Source organism: Perca flavescens, chromosome 17, assembly GCF_004354835.1.
Source record: "Perca flavescens isolate YP-PL-M2 chromosome 17, PFLA_1.0, whole genome shotgun sequence".
NCBI lineage: Eukaryota > Metazoa > Chordata > Actinopteri > Perciformes > Percidae > Perca > Perca flavescens.
Window position 1 is genome coordinate 25,796,609 of NC_041347.1, and position 19,138 is coordinate 25,815,746.

General features: G+C 39.7%; 2 protein-coding genes across 5 annotated transcripts; one reads left to right on the forward strand and one right to left on the reverse strand.

The window, feature by feature from the left end:
• Nucleotides 1–519: 519 nt before the first annotated feature.
• LOC114572100 (uncharacterized) lies at nt 520–7,695 on the reverse strand. 3 transcript variants are annotated; one of them, XM_028603546.1, is made up of 7 exons: nt 7,463–7,695; nt 6,735–6,944; nt 5,091–5,279; nt 4,286–4,455; nt 3,075–3,224; nt 1,874–2,043; nt 520–1,788 (listed from the first exon to the last, which is right to left on the reverse strand). In XM_028603546.1, exons 2-7 carry the CDS (start codon nt 6,921–6,923, stop codon nt 1,343–1,345), a joined length of 1,314 nt encoding a protein of 437 aa, XP_028459347.1. In that variant the 5' UTR covers nt 6,924–6,944; nt 7,463–7,695; the 3' UTR covers nt 520–1,342. The 3 variants fall into 3 exon arrangements, with proteins under 3 accessions (XP_028459347.1, XP_028459348.1, XP_028459346.1); XM_028603547.1 differs by having other exon boundaries at nt 4,286–4,452; nt 6,735–6,988; XM_028603545.1 differs by having other exon boundaries at nt 6,735–6,988; nt 7,463–7,694.
• A 3,543-nt stretch (nt 7,696–11,238) lies between these two features.
• On the forward strand, nt 11,239–17,906 carry thumpd2 (THUMP domain containing 2). Of its 2 annotated transcripts, none has more exons than XM_028603654.1 (11): nt 11,239–11,306; nt 13,025–13,163; nt 13,426–14,028; nt 14,169–14,305; nt 14,459–14,536; nt 14,757–14,809; nt 15,331–15,418; nt 15,834–15,905; nt 16,360–16,474; nt 17,038–17,158; nt 17,426–17,906. In XM_028603654.1, exons 2-11 carry the CDS (start codon nt 13,034–13,036, stop codon nt 17,772–17,774), a joined length of 1,746 nt encoding a protein of 581 aa, XP_028459455.1. In that variant the 5' UTR covers nt 11,239–11,306; nt 13,025–13,033; the 3' UTR covers nt 17,775–17,906. The 2 variants fall into 2 exon arrangements, with proteins under 2 accessions (XP_028459455.1, XP_028459454.1); XM_028603653.1 differs by having other exon boundaries at nt 11,248–11,477.
• The last annotated feature ends 1,232 nt before the right edge of the window (nt 17,907–19,138 follow it).

The following is a 19,138-nucleotide window of genomic DNA, read 5'->3' on the forward strand; positions in this document are numbered from 1 at the left end:
TGAATAATTAATAACCCTAGAAAGGTTGCAGAACTGTGACCACAGACTTTGTTATACCCATCATCAAATATGATGATCCATGTCCAAATATGGATTTAAGGTTTCAAAGGAAATCTCTTTGAGGAAAATAAATGTAGCTTGCACGTTATCATCACAGGCTGTGGTGAGTGCAGAGCTGGAAGTATTTTCCTTTAGACTGTTCCTTAGTCTCTTTATTGGCACTGGGGCCCATCACTTTCTGTATCCATAGGCAAAGCAGAAGTGCTAACATGCTAACATGTGCGATCTATCAACATTCTAGCCTTAATGGCTTAACTAAAGTTTTAATTTGTACCAAGGGCCTAGTCTGGAATTCAATTCCTACTATTTTAGTAAACTTTTACTTGAGCTTTTGTAAAAATTTATAACTTTTAGTACCATTTTACTGTGTAGCTATTATGCTCCTGAGATTTGAGGTTTACTTGTCAAGGGAAGCCATACAATAGGCTTCTTGATTGATTTGGGTCTACACATGTGGAGTGACTGTTTCTTTCTGTATTTCTTTCTTTATTAGGATCCCCATTAGCGCTAGCATAAGCATTATCTATTCTTCCTGAAGTCCACACACACATACAGTCAAACACACTTATACTCACAAAACAAGCAAAACAGCTCATCTCATTGAATTTAACAAAGCACAGAAAAGAAACAAAAATGTCATCATTAGGCCAAACACAATATTACCAATCAATCACAATTCCTCTAGAATTCAATTTGCATTTATTTTTTTACGTTGGTCATAGAAATAAATAGTGATTCTCAATAAACTAATTATCTGAATGATTTTAAATTATATATGTATCCATCCTGCGCTTTCACATTTTGCCAAGGGGCAAAGAATGACAAATTTAGGGTTTTTATTAAGATTTTTTTCTGTGATTTATCTACATGTGTATTTGTATTTTGGTATTGAGCAGATGTAGGAAGAAAAAATAAAGTACAGCCAAAAATGTTTTTATTACGCAACCAAACTCTTTCCTTGAAAGTTGTAAAGGTGTTATGAAATTGCCTTAGAGTATGTGTTATTAAAATGTACAGGTTTGAAAAGCCTGTGTGAAACACACTTAATCGAAATGACATGAAACCCAAAGTTGATATTTGGCCAGGGTTGACACTTTAGTAGTATATATCATTGCAGACAAATCAGCAAAACCGCCATTTAGCTTCTTTCCAGCAGTCAGTTATAAGCTCTCTGAATAAATAAACAACATTCCAAAAATCCTTCATGTTTCGGAGTTTAGTTTAACGTTTCTCTTCAATAAAAGGACGGGCACTTTCTGATGCTGCTGTCTGGTCATGGCTTTCATGTACTTGCTGCATGATGATTGAGGCTCTCATCCGGCTGCGTCTCCACAATACTCAGTTGCAAACTTTCATTTCTCTGCTCACTTTCTTCCGTCTCGTCTCGTCTTTCTCTCCTGTCCGTCTTGCCCCGATTACCTCCTTTGCCCCTGTCCACTCTTTGTTCCCCATCAATGCCTTGTGCCTGATCATTAAGATGCACTCCATCACTTTGTTCCATACCATTTCCCGCCCCTGTTTTATTTGTACATCCTGGCTCAATTCTTAGTGTTCTCAGATTGACACTAGCCTTGATAAAGTAGTTCTCCAGCTCTGCCACAGGTCCCTTATCAGAGAACAAATGGTGCAGGTATGCCTGGGCGTACTGATCTGACGTGATAAGGTCCAGGTTAATGGAGGACACAGTTGCCGAGGTGGTATCCAGTCCAGAGATGCTCCTTCTTCTCCCTGTTAAGTTCAACTTAGTTCAGTTAAATGCAACTCGATTGAGAAATGCATAAGCCGTTTCCTTGGTTATTTCTAGAAAGTCTACCTGTCTCTGTCTTGATAGCGGATAGAGGGATGGTCACACTCTTTCCTGTCTCTCTGTCTGTCACAGTGAGTCCCGTCATGGATCCCTCCTCTGGCACCTCGCTGGAGGGGTCACATGATGACAGACCCCCTCGACATTTCACGACACACACTGAATTAGACTTATAACGCCTATAATGAAGAGATGGGGGGATGACAGGATAGAATTGGGAAAGAACAGACAATTTATAAATGCATTCATTAATTTAGACAGAAACCTGGATTCATCATTGCAACATTACAGTGATGAGATGTTGCAAGCTTAATGGGCGAGGGCCTGTCTGGTGGTTGATGAAGAAATTGTAATGTTTTGGCTTTCATGTTTTTTTCACATGCTGTTGATTCTGTCATGATTTCAGCTATTGCCTGTCTGACTGGATATTTTTTTTACTGTACGCAGCAACTCTAAATTGTAAGCTGAAGGTTTAGGGCTAGACTTTTATGACAGTCTGAAGTGCTTTTTGTGTGTTTTTCCTGTCAAATTTGGTGCAGGCTGAAGCGCTTGACTCCTGTCAGTATGCTTTATTAGGCTCCTGCTCTGTGTGTTTGCTGTCTGACAACATGGTCTCAAAATCTTCAGTGTTTGTAGTTGACCGTATGCTGTGTAGTACACTTCCTGCATAGGTTGTCCACCTACAGTCTCCAGCTCTACCAATCATAATCAGTTAAATTAGACTCCATGGCACGGTGAATGGCTCACGCAACTGTATTTTTTGCTGGCCAAAGATGTTTAATTATTAAAAATAATAATGCACTGCTACTACTATTATTTCTAGTCCTAGTTCTATTACTTTTATTGTAAATATAATTGCCACTGTTCATCATACCAACTGCTATAATTATTATGAATCATATTTCTATCATATTTCTGTATATATGTATCTGTGTCTCTGTGTCACACCCGGCAGCGGCAGATGGCCGCCCACCAAGAGCCTGGTTCTGACGGAGGTTTCTGCCCGTTTAAAGAAAGTTTTTCCTCGCCACTGCCGCAACAAATGCATGCTCTTGGGGGGGGAATAGTTGCGTATTTATAAATTACAGAGTGCGGTCTAGACCTACTCTATCTGTAAAGTGTCCTGAGATAATTTATGTTGTGATTTGACACTATAAATAAAATTGAATTTAATTGGTTGATTGGTAGATTGCTGCCACTAATGTATTACCTGTAAGCAGGTATGATCTGGGTGAGGTCTTCCTTGTATTGATCCAGTGCAGCCCTTGCAGCCAGCGGCTCAGCCTGGCCCTCGAAACCAGCCAGATGAACCAACATCTGGGTGTGAAATGCTGCTCCACTGGCCCAGTGCCTCAGAGACCTGGAGGAACAGATAGTGTAAGAACATAACACCCCTCATGACCACTAACCAGTGATCAGTCTTCTACTACATTATACTGAATAGTACTCTGCTCTCCTCCATGCAACAATTTGGTGTTCTACTCTATTAGGGTTTCTCCAGGTTTGACCAAATCAAATTTAAGACTAGTTGAGACCATTTTAAGACCATTATGAATGAAATTTAAGGCCTATATTACAATATATAAAAAGTCAGATGTCAAAGTCCGGAAACATTGTCTGAAACAATTCCCAGATTTTTCCCATTGACATTATAGGACTGGTGTCAAGATTGGCTGCAAAATAAGTTGCATGATGGTCTCATTTGTAGTCGTAATACAGTGAATTATATTTGGACTAGCGACAGAAAGAACTACAACACCACACAATTAAAAAAAAAAAAAAAAAACATTCTAAAGCGCTGCAGGAACATTTCAGTGAGCATTAGAAGTAGTGTTACAGTGACGTAGGAAAATGAAGACCTGTTTAAAACTATTTAAGACCTAGGACACAATACTTACTTAATGTATAATGTTGATTTTGAAATTTTAGACTTTTTTTAGACTGTTTAAAGACCCCGCAAAAAACCATGTCTATACTGTGTGACATTAGACCCTGTGCAACAATTCTTCCACTCCCCTGTATCCTCTACTCCACTGTGCTCAACTGTTGCTAGAAAAGTTATGCTTACTTTTCTTTTAGTGTTAAACTATTTGCTTGAAGTAAATGCTAACTATTTCTGCCTCTCATGAGATAATCATGAGAGCCACTGACCTTGTGAAAAGCACAGAATGCCCCTGAGGGCAGAGCGCATGTGGAGATGCTGGGCCTGACCAGAGATAATTAGACAGTATCTCCTTTGTAATACACTCCCTGATTATTAGAAAAAGACACTGCTGTGAACACATAGTCAGTCATTTTGTCTGTACTTACTGGGTGCTGTACAATTGACTCCGCTTAAAAACTAACTTTAAGACAACTTCAGTGATTTTTGTCCATTCTTTGACAAATAATGATCCTAACAGCTGTACTGTATTGTCTCACCTGGAGTCACAGTCTCCCCCCAGCAGACAGGTCTTCAGCTGGGTGAGGGTGAGGCTGAGCTGGGCCTCAAGTCTAATGGAGTCTTGGATCAGCCTGCTTTTGTCACTCAGGTTGATCCTGCAGCGCTTCAGGTACTCCTCCATCACCTCCTGGAGCTCCCAAACTCTCTGCTGGAGGTAGAAATGAATGCATAGAAATTGCAGTATTGCAGTTCTGGCACAGGTCTTGATAACTGGATTTGGGGTAGTAGGGCTGCAACTAACGGTTATTTTTAGTGACGATTCATCTGTCGATTATTTTTCTCAATTAATCGATTAGTTGTTTGGTCTATAAAATGTCAGAAAATGGTGAGATGTGATCAGTGATCGATCAATGTTTCCCAAAGCCCAAGATGACATCCTCAAATGTCTTGTTTTGTCCACAACTCAAAGATATTCAAATTACTGTCACAGAGGAGAGAAGAAACAAGAAAACATTCACATTTAAGAAGCTGGAATCAGAGAAGTTTTATTTTAATTTCATAAAAAATGACCTATTATCAAAATAGTTGGCGATTAATTTAATAGTTGACAGCTAATAGATTAATCGATTCATGTTTGTGGCTCTAATTTGGGGATTCATAACTATCCTAAATGTTCAGTATCCCTTCATCACTTAGTTGTTAGAATAAATCAACATTTAGCAGGCTTGTCAAAAAGAAAATTGGCTGAAATGTCTCAGTAGATATATACAGGAATATACTTTCATACTATATCAAGCAATCTTTTTACTTATTCCCCTCATTATTTTCTATCAGAGGCTTTACCTGGCATGATGATGACCCCGCTGACTTCCCTTTCACACCTGATGACGATGACGAGTAGGCCATGTCCATCACCATAGTAACCACCAATCCCACCAGGCCGGCCAGGCGTGGCTCATCTGAAAAGGATGCCAATCGGCCAATCAGATCCTTCAGGTAGGTTGGCGCCCTCTTCCCAATGTCGCCCTGTAGCTGGGTAAGAATGAATGAACACAAATGTCCATGCTTAAACGGTAACAGAATTTCAGCATACTGCCTCTTACTATCTGTCTCAATAAAATAAAAATGCGAGGCTAGTTGATTTCTCACTCTTTAAACTGCATTTTGTCACCATCCTATTGCTCCTTTTGGCCACTGTATTGATTTTGCAACCTCTTTACAATCCACAATAGGACCACATTTCTAATACTGAGTGGTGCATCATTGTTTGGCACAATGCTCTTTCTTAACCATCTCAAGGCAACATCTTTCTTTCCCTTCATGTTCATCTCCATCTGCACTGCCTGACTGAACAGATGATTTAAAGGGGAAATCAATGAGCAGTTGGTCCGCTCAGTCTATTTCAGAAGGAACAGATCACCTCGTGTTTTGTAGTATGTTTTTGCTCATATTAAGCATCATTATCACTGATCTGTCACACTTTCTTTTCATTCTTTTTTATTTATTTTAATTGAAAGAACAAAAAGGTACATTGCCAGTATGTACATACACAAAAGGTCACTACCAGAGGTGTACCTACATACACCTAATGGCCCTGACACACCAACCCGATAATTGGCCGTCAGTCTGGCGAGGTCAGTGACTCGAGTCTGTTCGGTGTGTTCTGTGCCGTCGTCCGTCTGAGGAGCTGTCGGCCTTCATTTTGGCCGACCTGACTTGCTGGGTCGGAGGGCGGGCAGTCGGACTCACTCCACCAATCAGATTGGTGCACCAATCTGATTGGTGGAGTGCTAACCTGAAAATAATGAGCGGGATGAGCAACGAACGCCTCTCAAAATCTGACGAAAATCTTTTAAACTGACCTTGGTCGATCTGAAATGAAGACAGATTCAGCAACTGCATGGCCTATTTCTCGCTTAAAATGTTTTCAGAAACACGTTTCTATTTTCGTAAAATACAAGATCGTATTTCGAACAAGCCGCCATCACTATCGGCTGGAGAAGCACAGAACGTACGCTCAAGACGGCGTCGCTTCGGTGTGTTCCAAGGCACTTTTTGGACCTCGGGGAGCCAACTGATCAGCCCGACTGCCTTTTCTGCTGACGGTCAGCCGTCAGGTTGGTGTGTCAGGGGCTTAATACACATTAAATCAAATGTATCATAGGTAGGCTTACATGGGAAATTTATCAAACACAAAATCAGTCTTAATTGACTAATTAATCTTAATGTCTCATAGTGTTGCCGTATAGGTTCAGTTCTTTAAAAAAAAAAAAGTGTTCAAAGTTTGGTTTGGAGTCTGCCCATTTCTTCTTGTGAATGTGGTATTTTCCCAGTTAAAGATTATATATTGTACAAAATCTCAATCATCTCATTGCCTTCAAAACAAATAATTATGTCTTTATCCTCAAATTGAATTGATTGGCTAGTTTTCCTTCTTATAAGATGTTGAACATCAACCCCAAATACTTTCTTTTCACTCTCATTAACCTGCTGTAGTTGTTCCTGGAGGCTGGCGGCCTGGGAGTCAAGGCTCTCATCGTGATTGGCTAGGAGAAGAGGGTGGACAACTCCGAGGACAGGTACGGCACCGCCCTCCAACATGGCATTGTAGAGGAGAGAACCAATTGCATCCTTCACCTGAGAAAGCTCTTCTTCTGATGAGAACAGCTGGCCCATAATGGTATTCGTATTTGTGTCCTGTGTTTAGTGACAAGCCAGTAATTTCGTATTTATGGCAGCATCTGAAGAATAGAAAAGAGAAGAAAAAAAAAAACCTCAACCATAAGTAATAGGTAATGGAGTATAAATACTAAACCTTTAGCATTGACTATCTGGTGCTTATAGTGAATCACATACTCAGATAGTGTAATTACAATCTCCTATTTTCTTTTTTACTTAATATAAACAGGGTTCAAATTAACTTTTTCATCCACCAGCCAAATGGCTAGTGAATGTTCACATTTTAACAGCCACTCAATAGATCCCCATTGTTTTTTTGGCTGGTGAATGAAGCAAGCCACCAGCCACTTGCATATTTGACCAGCATGTGGCTGGTAAATGGTGCTAATTTTGTAACCCTGAATAGAAACATCTAAATTAAACTATGACCTTAAGGGTTTCAATACAAGTTGTTAATATCTTTAGAGTCTACACAACTCAAGACACAAGCAAACTATAATTCATCATAAAAGCAGGACGAACAATTTTCAAAATACCTCCAAAATAGCACCGTCAATTTTTACACTGACGTTCCAACAGCATTTCAGTCACATCTAATCTCTCTGTAGAGTTGTCTCTGCCTCTGTCTCTTCACCGCCCCACTTCCCCGGTAGATGCTAGATCGGATCCGCTAGAAGTGTCGACGTCACGGGACGTGCCTCGTGGCCCGCATTTTTCTGCCTCTGATTGGCTTACCTTGGTATTTTTACCCTAACCCTAACCAATCCCCACTCCCCATGCCTAAACCTAAAACTACGACTAGCGGATCCGATCTAGCATCTACCCACTTCCTCCTGTGCCCACCCAACCAGCTGCAGTGAAGAGATTACCCAAGACAACACAGCAGCAGAATGTAGCCGAGCAGTAAACCTACACCTCCCCCTAGCTGCAGTGACCAAGAAATGCAGTTAGGCTACTATGAATGCTGGGTACAGTCAGTATGGATGTCAGCCTGTTAGGGTTTGTCTCAGTAATCTCCATCTGAGACAGTTTTTGTTGCCTCTTTTCTGTTGGTGCGTGGAGAATTAAAACCTCTGAGAATAGTGATTTTGCACTCTCTCTTGTAGTGCTATCTTTATGTGAATGCATGGTAGTGAAATTAAACTAATTATCCTTGTGCTTAGGAGACTCCCTGGAAGACTCCACAGGTCCTGAATGAAAGTAATAGCTGCAAACTCGTTTTCACTCGGCTGTGTTAAACATTGAAAAACTAGGCCAAGGGCTTTCAGCTTTTTTATTTAGCTAAATGGAACAGTGGCCTTGGTGGTGGTGTGATGTTGACTTTTTTTTACATGATAAGATATGGTGCAAAGGGATTTGGGATTTTATGTAGTGTGAGAGATGTTCTTTGTTAACTGGGACAAGGGCTTGTGTGCACTGTCAGGCCTCCTCAGAGTTTTGTGTGTATTACCAGCTGTAGCTAAATGAAATCACCCACACTGTGTTTGAGCCTGAGCTCAGGATAACGTGCATGTCTTCATAGCTGTTTAATCCTTTCGATTAAACTTTGCTAGACCATCCTCCTCATACTGTCACCTTTTTCACAGTCAGTTTCAAACCATTATTTTATTTTATTTCTAACTGGTGTGTGAGCAATTATAGCTGCTTATTAGTCCCTTAAAGTTGTCAGAGACCAAACCAGAGCTCAAAGAGAGTGAATGTTGAACTTACATTCATCAGGTGGTCAGAAACACGACTCCAAATTAATGCTAATGTTCCTCCGTAACTGCTAGATGGGCAACAAAGCAATTTTTTGCTAACATGAGCCAACTTTAAAAGGTGACAACATGTTGTGTTGTGCAACGTGTTGGCGGACCCCAAGTGACCAGCAGACTTATCAATGCAAGTATCTTTTATTCCAGCAAGGACTCAAGAATGTCACATCAAGTTGTTGGCAAAGGTATGGGCAAGGTACTGTTGCTACACACGTGCTGTTCTCCAGCCCCGTTTTACAAGAATATGGGACTGAAATAAGCTAATTACACACTTGTTCAGGTTTCAGAGTGCCAGAGCATTTATTTCTGGGTAGGGCAGCTCAGTTACTCTCTCACCAATCTGATAAATAGCTCTTTGGAATTAGAGTAGCAGAATGTAGCAGATAACCTAACTTGGCTGTAACCAACTGCACCATAAATAGGAAAATAGGCCATTTTGAAAGTAGACATTTTGACATGAAATGAAAGCACAGGTGTATATATAAAAAATAAAAAAAATCTCCTGGCTGGTACACTTGAAAAAAAGCCACCGTTAATGTTATTAGTAACACTTGGGACAAGACAAAATGCCTGCTGGGAAAAAGGCCTATGGAGATTATAACTCATAGGATAAGGAGTTTGGTGAATTTATGTTAATTAAGATAAAGAAAACATAATATCCGGGGTACACATGGGAAGTAATTATTGAAATGGATAATATAAATAGAGTGGTTTTTTTTTTTAAATAACAACTTGTGTGAGCTAGAGGCACCTTGGTGTGCTCACTTATTTATGGTTGGTATACCAAGATGTCATAGTGAATTTGACAATGACATGTTGATGTTTAAAAACGTCAAGGCGGTGAAGCTTCACACAGTAGGCATGAAACAAACCGCACATGGACCAACACACACACACACACACACACACACACACACACACACACACACACACACACACACACACACACACACACACACAGATGTCTCCTCATTTCTCCCCATCCTGTCTGCTTTCCATCCGCCTGCTCTATTTTACTTCTCCTGTTATTGGTGCTGGGATTGTGTGTGTCTCTCTCGTTCTCTGTCTCACTCCATGGATGGCTGTTTTGACACACTTTACACTTCTCTGAAAGCAGTAAATGTTTAAATGACCTTGTGTCACACACACACACATCAGCACTCAGAAATGAGCAGGGATGCACACATATACTGTACATGGTTAAATGGGGAGAATTCACTGCTCCTCTTGCTTTCGCTCTGATTTGTTTCGCTCTGTCTCTTTGTAAAGGTCTAATTTCCATCTGAGAGTGAAGTGAAGATGAAAGGAAAGTAAAGGGGAGGGTGGGAAAGAGATGAGAGAAGAGAGAAAAAGGAAATATTAGGTAAAGAGAGAATAGAAGGGTGAGACAAAGTAAAGGTGATGTTGATAGAAGAGAGGAGTTAAAGGAGAATGGCAGATGGACTCAACTTACCTTAAAAAACACACACACACACACACACACACACACACACACACACACATAGTCTGGCCTTCTAAATGACAGGCCACTTGAAACCATACTGAATATAAATCATCACATACAGAATGTATACTTTTACAAGATAATACCACTTGAAGTTTATTTTTTTTAAATTAGAAATTAAGATGATTTATTGAGGTAGTGGGTTGAAGTGTCTGTATACACTATGTCTATGTGTGCTTGTAAAGACAGCGGAAGTTCACCCTATTTTGTCATTTGGACCGATACATTTCAGGATCAGTGGGAAATTGTATACCGAACATTGTTGCGTGCTAAGCATGTTCATATATTTTTCCTTTTCCGTCCATTTCTTTTATCTCTATTCTGTGCCTCTTTCCCCTCATCATCATGTCCCCTCTTCCATCCTCCATCTTCTGTATCCTCCTCCCTCTGTCTGATCATTTATGCAGTGTAGAGGATGATAAAAACAGGTTTAATGTACAGTAATACATCACGCCATGGCTGGTGTGCCAAGCGGCATCCATTTTGTGAAGTGCTCATGTAGCAGCAGGCTAAATACAGCAGGGCTAATTATTGCAAATGGCAGCTGTTAAAAGGAGTATTAATGTCTCCTTTCTACATGGATACGTCCAATATTATGGGCTGATAGACGTTGGGTCAGGGCATTCCACCAGACCCCCTGTCCTAATTGCCTTCATCCCTGACGACACACCAGGGCCAAGTACAGCAGAGGGTGACCAGGGGGAGGAAAGCCAGGGCCATGAGAGAGAGAGAGTGAAAGAGAGAGAGAGAGAGAGAGAGAGAGAGAGAGAGAGACTAATTAAAGATGTTTTAGTCTTCCAGTCAGGATTAAGTGAGAGATGGCTGAGCTCAGCAATTCACAAGTACTAAAACACACACACACACACACACACACACACACACAGAAGATAATTGCTAAATACATTGTTTATTTTATTTAAACTGTGAATGAAAATTATTTAACTCTGAAATGAATGACAACATATTGTTTAAACACTTTTGAAATGAAGTTTGGACACAGCTTATTGTCTATGGTAAGAGAGACCCCTACTGGACAAGCAAGGCCAATACTAGTCACTGCAATCTGAAGACGTAGTTCCGTTTCCGGTGTAAACAAACAACAAATATGGCGACGTTAAGAAGGTATGGCGAACTTCTACGAGACATGAGAGTTTGTTGACATTGAACACATTATTCTGCATAATGACTGACGCCAGAAGCGAGGCGAGTTTAGTTCGCTACTACTGCACCGCCGGCAACGGGATGGAGCGTTTCTTAATCGACGAGGTGAAGCTGAAGCTGGCAGCGGAAGATGTAAGTGGGTTTTTTTGTCAGCAGCCTACGAGCAAAGAGAGACAAACCAACATTTGCATCGGCTGTTAATAAAAAACTCCATTCGCCATACGTTAATTTTTTAGAGAACTTGATAGACAGACGTGTGAAAGATGCCCTTTTGATTTGTAACCTGTGTTTAAACCTAAACCCATTTAAAATATGTTGTCAGACGTTGGCTGAATATCCAGTTTTAAAAGAGTTTTTTGTTCTACTTTATAGGCTACTCCACTACAGTTCAGAGGCAAACATACTCTTCTTCATTTATTTGATTTAGTTTAGATAGCCTACTTTCCAAATATAGATTATGAAATATGATTCAAAACAAAAGATATATCAATAACACTTTATTCATCCCCAGGGGCCAAGGACATTCACAAATTACCCAGCAGTATTGCAAAATATAGAATTACATACCTAGGCTAAAATTAGCCCCACCTTTACCAGTTGCAATATTAAAGTTATTAATGCATGCAATCATGATCCAATAATATAATATGCATTATATTAAAATGGGCTATTCTGCAAAATGAGTATTTTTTAATATATTCTGATCCTAATACTTTACATTTAAAATGCATGGCTTTTTATTGAAACAGTAGTTCTGCACTGTGATGTTACTTTTACTTAAGCAAAAGATCTGAGTTCTTCTTCCACCACTGCTTGTTTTGGTAAATAATGAGATTGGCTCAGTTTTGCCCATCGTCTTTTACTTTCCCTTTTAGCTTTTAGTTATTCGTTTAATTTCATTCTTTTCTGTGATGGCCCTGCCCCAATATCAGCCATAACTACAGCAGATAACTTCTGAAACAAAATTAATACAATTAGGTATATATAAAGAAATCTCCTGCTACCTTTTGCCTGGCTGGAACACAGGCTTTTCCAATGTTATTATTATATTATGTTATGAAATCTCTTACCTATCAGAATGTGTGCTCAGTAGCGCCGTCTACCCGCCGAAAATCAGTTTGTTACTTTGTGGGAAAAATCGGATCAGTGCAGAGGCATTAAAAAAAACTCAACGTGACATCATGACTTTGCGTTAACATACACGCCACTTTCTAAAGCCAAGTGGCACGTTATCTGTACGCATTTTGAGCTATCCGCATGTATGTCTACGCCGTATACAGCAGACGGGTTGAGACTGATCTCAATAAGTGGCTTATGTATGACACGCCAAAATGGCATACGAATTGGCGTGTCATACATACGCCACTTATTGAGATCAGTTATCAAGACACATAATCGCTTTTCGGACGGTTGGGTTTAAGAAAAGCACAAAGCAATGGTTGGGTTTAGGAAACGTGACATGTGGGACACGATCCCCGGTCTCCTGGGTGAAAGTCCACTTATGGAGATCAGTCTGAAAAAACTATATAAAAATAGTGTTCTTTTCACTGTTAGTTTGCTGTTACAGGTCATTTATGATCATCAGATGAAAAATTACACAGTTTCAGAAACATTCAAAATTTACATATAGTCACTTTAAGTTAAAAAAAAAAGTAAAACTTTTGTTGTTGTGTTTCCAGGTGTGTCAGATGCCAGGTAAAGTGTTGTTCAGCTCCTCGGTGGGGATCAACAGAGTCAGTGAGCTCAAGACTGCAGAGAGACTCTTCCTCCTGTTGAAACAAGACTTGCCTGTGCAGCTATCTGCTAACACCAACCCAGGTACTAGCCTGACCCGTTGAATGCACATATACATGTAATACAAAACATGGGGAATACCTTGGCAGATATTAAATTGTATGCCTGTCTTTCAGTTCTTGTGCACCTTAAAAGTTTAAACTCATAATGGCGTCTTTATAATGATCCTTCCAAACCACTGAAAGAAGAAATCCCCAAATGGAAACAAAACCACCATAAAAATGCAGTGCCTAATTGCCTTAATTTTGTATTGATTTCAGTGTTGTGTGCTCTGTAATGTTCATAGCAAAAGCAACCTCTGTGCTGCAGTCCAGAGTGTTGGGTGACAAGAATCATTGGACCAGTGCTGTAATGACGTGGAGCCACCTGCAGGGGGAGCTGGAAGGCAGAAGGACTACTGTCAACCCACCAGGCACTGCCCTGGAAGTGACAATGAAGAGGGAGGAGGGGAGCAGGATTGAAGAACAGAGGGGAAAGGAGGAGGAGAAGTGCGATGAGGAAAAGAAGAGTAAGAGAGAGACAGCACAGAGAGGGGAAACGTCGAGCGGGGAAACCTGTGGAGCGGAAGCCCAGATACTGGAGAAAAAGAGAAAGAGGGATTCTGAAGAAAAAGAGTCTAATAGTGACAAAAATGCAGAGAAACCGAGGACATCTGAGAGAGAAAGAAAGAGACAGTACAAAGATGATGATGAAGAGGGGAGGAGGAAGGTTATGGAGCTTAATAGCTGTGGACAAAATGGAAAAAGAGAAATGATATCGGACACAGATTTGTATAGCAGTGGATCAGTTTGTGTCAATGCAACACCAGAAGAAGACCACAATCTGGAAAGAAGCTGCATGAAGATGGATGACATGGCAAAGGGCTTTGCTGTGAAAAATGTGGGACATGGTAATAAAATAATTGTGTTTCTTTTTTTTCTTCAGTTTTTAATTCAACATTTATATTTAAAAGGCCTTTTATTTCTGTTGTTGATTTTGTTTTGTGTTGCTTCCCTTCTGCCTTGTTGTGTTTGCCTTCGTATGATGAAGAGAAGACTACCGGAGGAAGAGATAAGACACTACTGCAACCCAGCAGGATCAAACCAGAGCCTTCTTCTCCTGACCCGGTCTCTTTTAGAATTAGCTGCAAATGTACTGGATCTCTGTCACGATACTTCAATACACAGGTAGTGGAAATTAAAAATGCACATGACAAAGTCAGAATGTTGTCACTGGCAATCATACGTTTAGGCTAAGAAGTAATAAAAGACATAAAACACAAATAAGTGTATATTGTGTTCAGAGGTGTATTGTGTGTTTGCATATTGTATCTAATATAGGAGGTGAGCAGAGTGATTGGAGTAGGCCTGAGCAAACTGCTGGGCTGGAAGACTGACCTGAAGAATCCACAGCTGGAGGTAAACTTTGTTTTATTGTATTAAAAATCTTCCTAGTTGTTTTGATTTGTGCCTAGCTAGTTCAAAAGATAATATTCTGGAATGCCTTTATGGGCCTAACGTGTGATATTTTCCCTCTTTGGATAATGGTGTTGGCAGATAATCTCGGCTGTCTTGCCTTTCTTTTCGAATGCAATGTAATTAGTTGTTGATTGATTTTTTTTTTTTTATATATCTGCAGGTAAATGTAAATTTGAGTGATGACCACTGCCTGCTGGGGATCCCACTAACCAGGTTATTGACAGAAACTCTTTCTCTACATTTTAGCACTTATTACTTATGACTGTCCATCAAAGCCTGCTTAAGAAGCAGACATTGAACAGAGCCAGTCGGTAATAACAACACGCAATCTCTGCTGCACCTTAGGCTTTCGATCATTTGTATTCCTTACTGCTTTGTACCATTGTTGTAGTTTCTATGGTTTCTTGGTGTTGTGGCCAGTCGCCTCACTGGGTATCCAGAATCAAAAGTCACTCACCAACAGCAAGTGCTGCTGTATGTTCCCCAAATAATCCCAAAACATTACTGAAAATCAGCTGCAGGGACTGCAGATGAAAAATAGCCTTCTGGCTAACTGGCATATTGACAGAAACCTGTATTAATATGCACTGTCCCTGTAATAAATAAATAAATAAAGTCTTAGAAACCTAGTGGATTTGGACATGGTGGTGGGTTATACACCTTTTACCATATTGCATCTGTATTTCATTTGATAAGCAGTCATAAATAATGGGTGTCCCGTCTCTTTCCTTCAGGCTACCTCTGGCTCACCGGAGCTACATTAAAACCACAGGACTGAGATCTACTGTAGCCTGGGCTATGGCATCATTGGCTCAGATACAGGTACTAACACGCACAGGTGCTGGGTGCCTGCTGCTGTATTCTTTATTTATGGTTTGTACATTTATGACTTCTGAGAACCATGAGGAAACTACTTTATCATCTATATGAAAATCAGAAGGCATTATTCAATTATGTAAGCAAGGGACTTCTTTTTGTCTTTGTTGTAGAGAGATCTTTTGCCATTTAGAGTTTTTGTTTGTTTTACCAACACCCTAAAAAAGCAAGGCAGGTTTAGACTCATTAAATGTGACACTTGAGCCTTAAAGCTGCTACACTAAAGCTGTCCTCATTTTCAAACGTTTAGCATGGTGTTTGTTGTCTATAACATGACCGTCTGTGTGACTGTGATGCAATAGTGCTCTTCAGTCACTGTATGCGTTTGACCAACTGTATGTGCTGTATGTCATCTTCCCAGCCAGGCTTCCGTGTGGTCGACCCAATGTGTGGGGTGGGAACCATCTTAATAGAAGCAGCACAGGAACATAAGGTCAGGACAGAAATCTACAGAGCTGCTGTATATATGTCAAGTGTAGAAAAGTCGGAATAGTGAACTTTTTAGGATTTGGAATTGGACAAAATGTATAAAACATTTGAAAAATGGTTCAGTGATTGTACACATAGCTACACATTTTATACAGTTGTTGACCTGATGTTTGTTTCTCACGTATTGCCTAAAAAAATTAAATAATAAAAAAGCACTAATACAGTCTAATTGTAATATTTCCTAGTCACAATTAGTGCACCTTTTTTGGTTTTTGACATGATTTAATACATTTTGTTTATTGATTACTTTTAATTTGACAAATCAGGTCTTAACGGAAATATCAAAAGAAGTAGAAAGATTAAAACATAAGTGTAATTTTTAGAATAGTATATACTGTGGAGTGCAATTGGAACACTACTACTATAATACCATGTATCACTCTCAATGTGATCTCCAGGCTTCCCATTTTCTGGGTATGGACATTGATGACGGACAGCTGCAGAAGGCCAATGAGAATGTAGAGTATGCAGTGCTGGGAAACAGGATACACCTGCTGAAAGCTTCATCTATGAGTAAGAAACATGCACAAAATGATCACTGAAATAATCTTAGATGTTTGTCATTAAACCTTTTTATATTATATTTTTTTCATTAAGGTAATGCTCATATCCAGAGAGAGCTACAGTTGGTGTCTCAGTAAAATTAATTTCTGGGTAGGAGTTTTATGGTACAGCTGTGTATACAAATTAACAGTCAAATAGTTAAAGGCCAAACGTACAGTATTAATACATTGCTTTTTTGTAAAAGGGGAAATATTTGCCTTTTAGAAAACTGTCACATGAACAGAAATATAGCTCAAATTGAAATACATTGTGAACAAGCATTGTCAATGTGCCACACTGTTACAAATGTTGTGATTAATCTCTTGCATAAATGTGATCATTAATCCCAGATGATAATGCAATTCACTTAATCCATATCTAGCTTTTAGAAATTGCTTTTATTTAGCTTTGATTGGGATCTGGGGATCCAAAGCTGCATGTTTTTGATGGGAATAAGTGAGTGGGAGGTGAGAGTGAACCCTGCTGTTGTGTATTAAATTAACTCTTGGCTTCCATGTCCTCTGTGTGCGTAGTGCTGCCTCTGCCCAGCGCCAGTGTAGATGCTGTAGTCTGTGACCTGCCATTTGGCAGGAAGTTTGGCACCAAAACAACAATGGCTGCCAACCTGCCACTCATCCTCACTGAGATGGAGAGGTTTGTGCCTCTGTGTGTCTGTTTCCATCGCTTCCTTTAGAATTGTTTAGTGAATCAGAAAATGTTACTAGTGGTTTTGTGTGTGTGTGTGTGTTATTACACACACACGTTTTGTCATTTTGTCTTTTTTAAAGTAAAACAAGCTCTTTTTTTATTAATTCACTAATGTATTTTGTAAAAGTCCTCAAATAAGCTTGGAAAAATATTGTCTGTCCACAAAAAAAGAGCAATACCTACAGTTAATTGAATGAATGTTTGTGTGTTTAGAATCCTCTGTATAGGTGGTACCCTGGTTCTCCTTCTGAGTCCTCAGTTGTCTTGTCTCCTGAAAAAACTCCTGGCACAGAAAGACTCTGGACCAACGTCTAAACAGGAAACAAAGCCTCAAACCGGGATACAAGACTGCCCATCTCCTTCTCCATCTTGCTCAAAGCAGCAGACACTCCATATCCTCCAGGGGGTCAAATCCCCACCTACCCAGAAAACAGACCCTTTGTCCGTGCTACAACACAGTCTGCCTCCCCCTCTCTCCACCCTGAAGCACCAGGCAACTCTTAGAGTCAGCTTAGGTGCAATAGATGGACTTATCCATAAATATGTCAAGACGGAAACTTGATTAATGTTGTTGGAAGTTACATTTCAAAGTAATTTACCTTCTTTTTGTTACTTGTCATGAAAAATAAGTAGCCACACATCATTAGGACTACAACTACAACTGCCAGTACTGCAATTGCAAAACATATGAAGAAAATATATATATATATATATATATATATATATATATATATATATATATATATATATATTTTTAAAACACTGTTGAATTGTGAGTTGTGTGAGCTGTGGATTGGAAATTTTGCTATTCCAGAGATAAATAATCTATCCATTTTCCTATTCTACATTTAATTTACGTTCAAATCATGGTAACTGCATTTGAACTGGACTTGTGGCAAAGGTCTTGATTTGTGCTTTTAAAGTATTTCTCCTATGGAGCTATTCTGTTCTTCGTATTGTCAGCAAATTCCATTAAAAGACCAAAACCAACAATGTTCCAGTTTGTCTCTCATAATTGTGCAAACTCCCTACACTGTCTGTGGCACTAAGCCCCAAACCCATTGGTTCCTACTGAATATGCAAATGTATAGTGTCACTAACCTTCAAACAGCTTCGCACCGTAGTCTTTAGCAAACGTTAGGAGTAAATAGTGCGTCTTCTAATTAATACGTTTGGTGCTCTTGAGAGTATTAACAGAGACTATTTAGAAGGACTTTGGTATTAACGACACCAGGACGGTGAATGTCCATGTTCATGCTGAAGAAGCAACATGTCACCCAGTGCGTGTGGCTCACAATGTGTTTGATAGTTTCTGGAGGTCAATCGCACAGAAGAAGAAGCTAGGCCTACCAGTCTCTTGCTACACCGACAATACTTGTTAGGCTTAATTCACTGTTGGTTTGGATCTTTTATTGACCAAAAATATGTTATATCACTAGCCTTATCGTCTAAGGCACATGTGTCAAACTCAAGGCCCGCGGGCCAAATCCGGCCTCTTGTAGATTTAGATCCGGCCCGTATATCAATTTGTGTTCACAATAAATTTTGGCCCATCTAGTTGTGCGCCAAACCAAAAACACAGGACAGTGTTTTTTAAACTGTAATTACCTCCTTATTTTCATATTCAGGCTGAGAAATAGGTTGTTGTTAAAAAAAAAAAAAATTAATTTGCTAAATTCAATGATGGCTAAGGAACTCTTTTGATGACTTTTGTAGGGCTTCATGTCAACAAAAATGTGACAAATAGCGTAGAAATTTACAAAAAAGTTTGAACAAAAACAAATAAACTCTCCATGTCTTGCCCTTGGTGGGATTCTCTTTTTCCAGTGTGGCCCTCTGGGAAAATGAGTTTGACACCCCTGGTCTAAGGTGACTAGAATGACAACTAAACTTTTGTTCTGCCTGTAACACAGACCCCATCAGCTG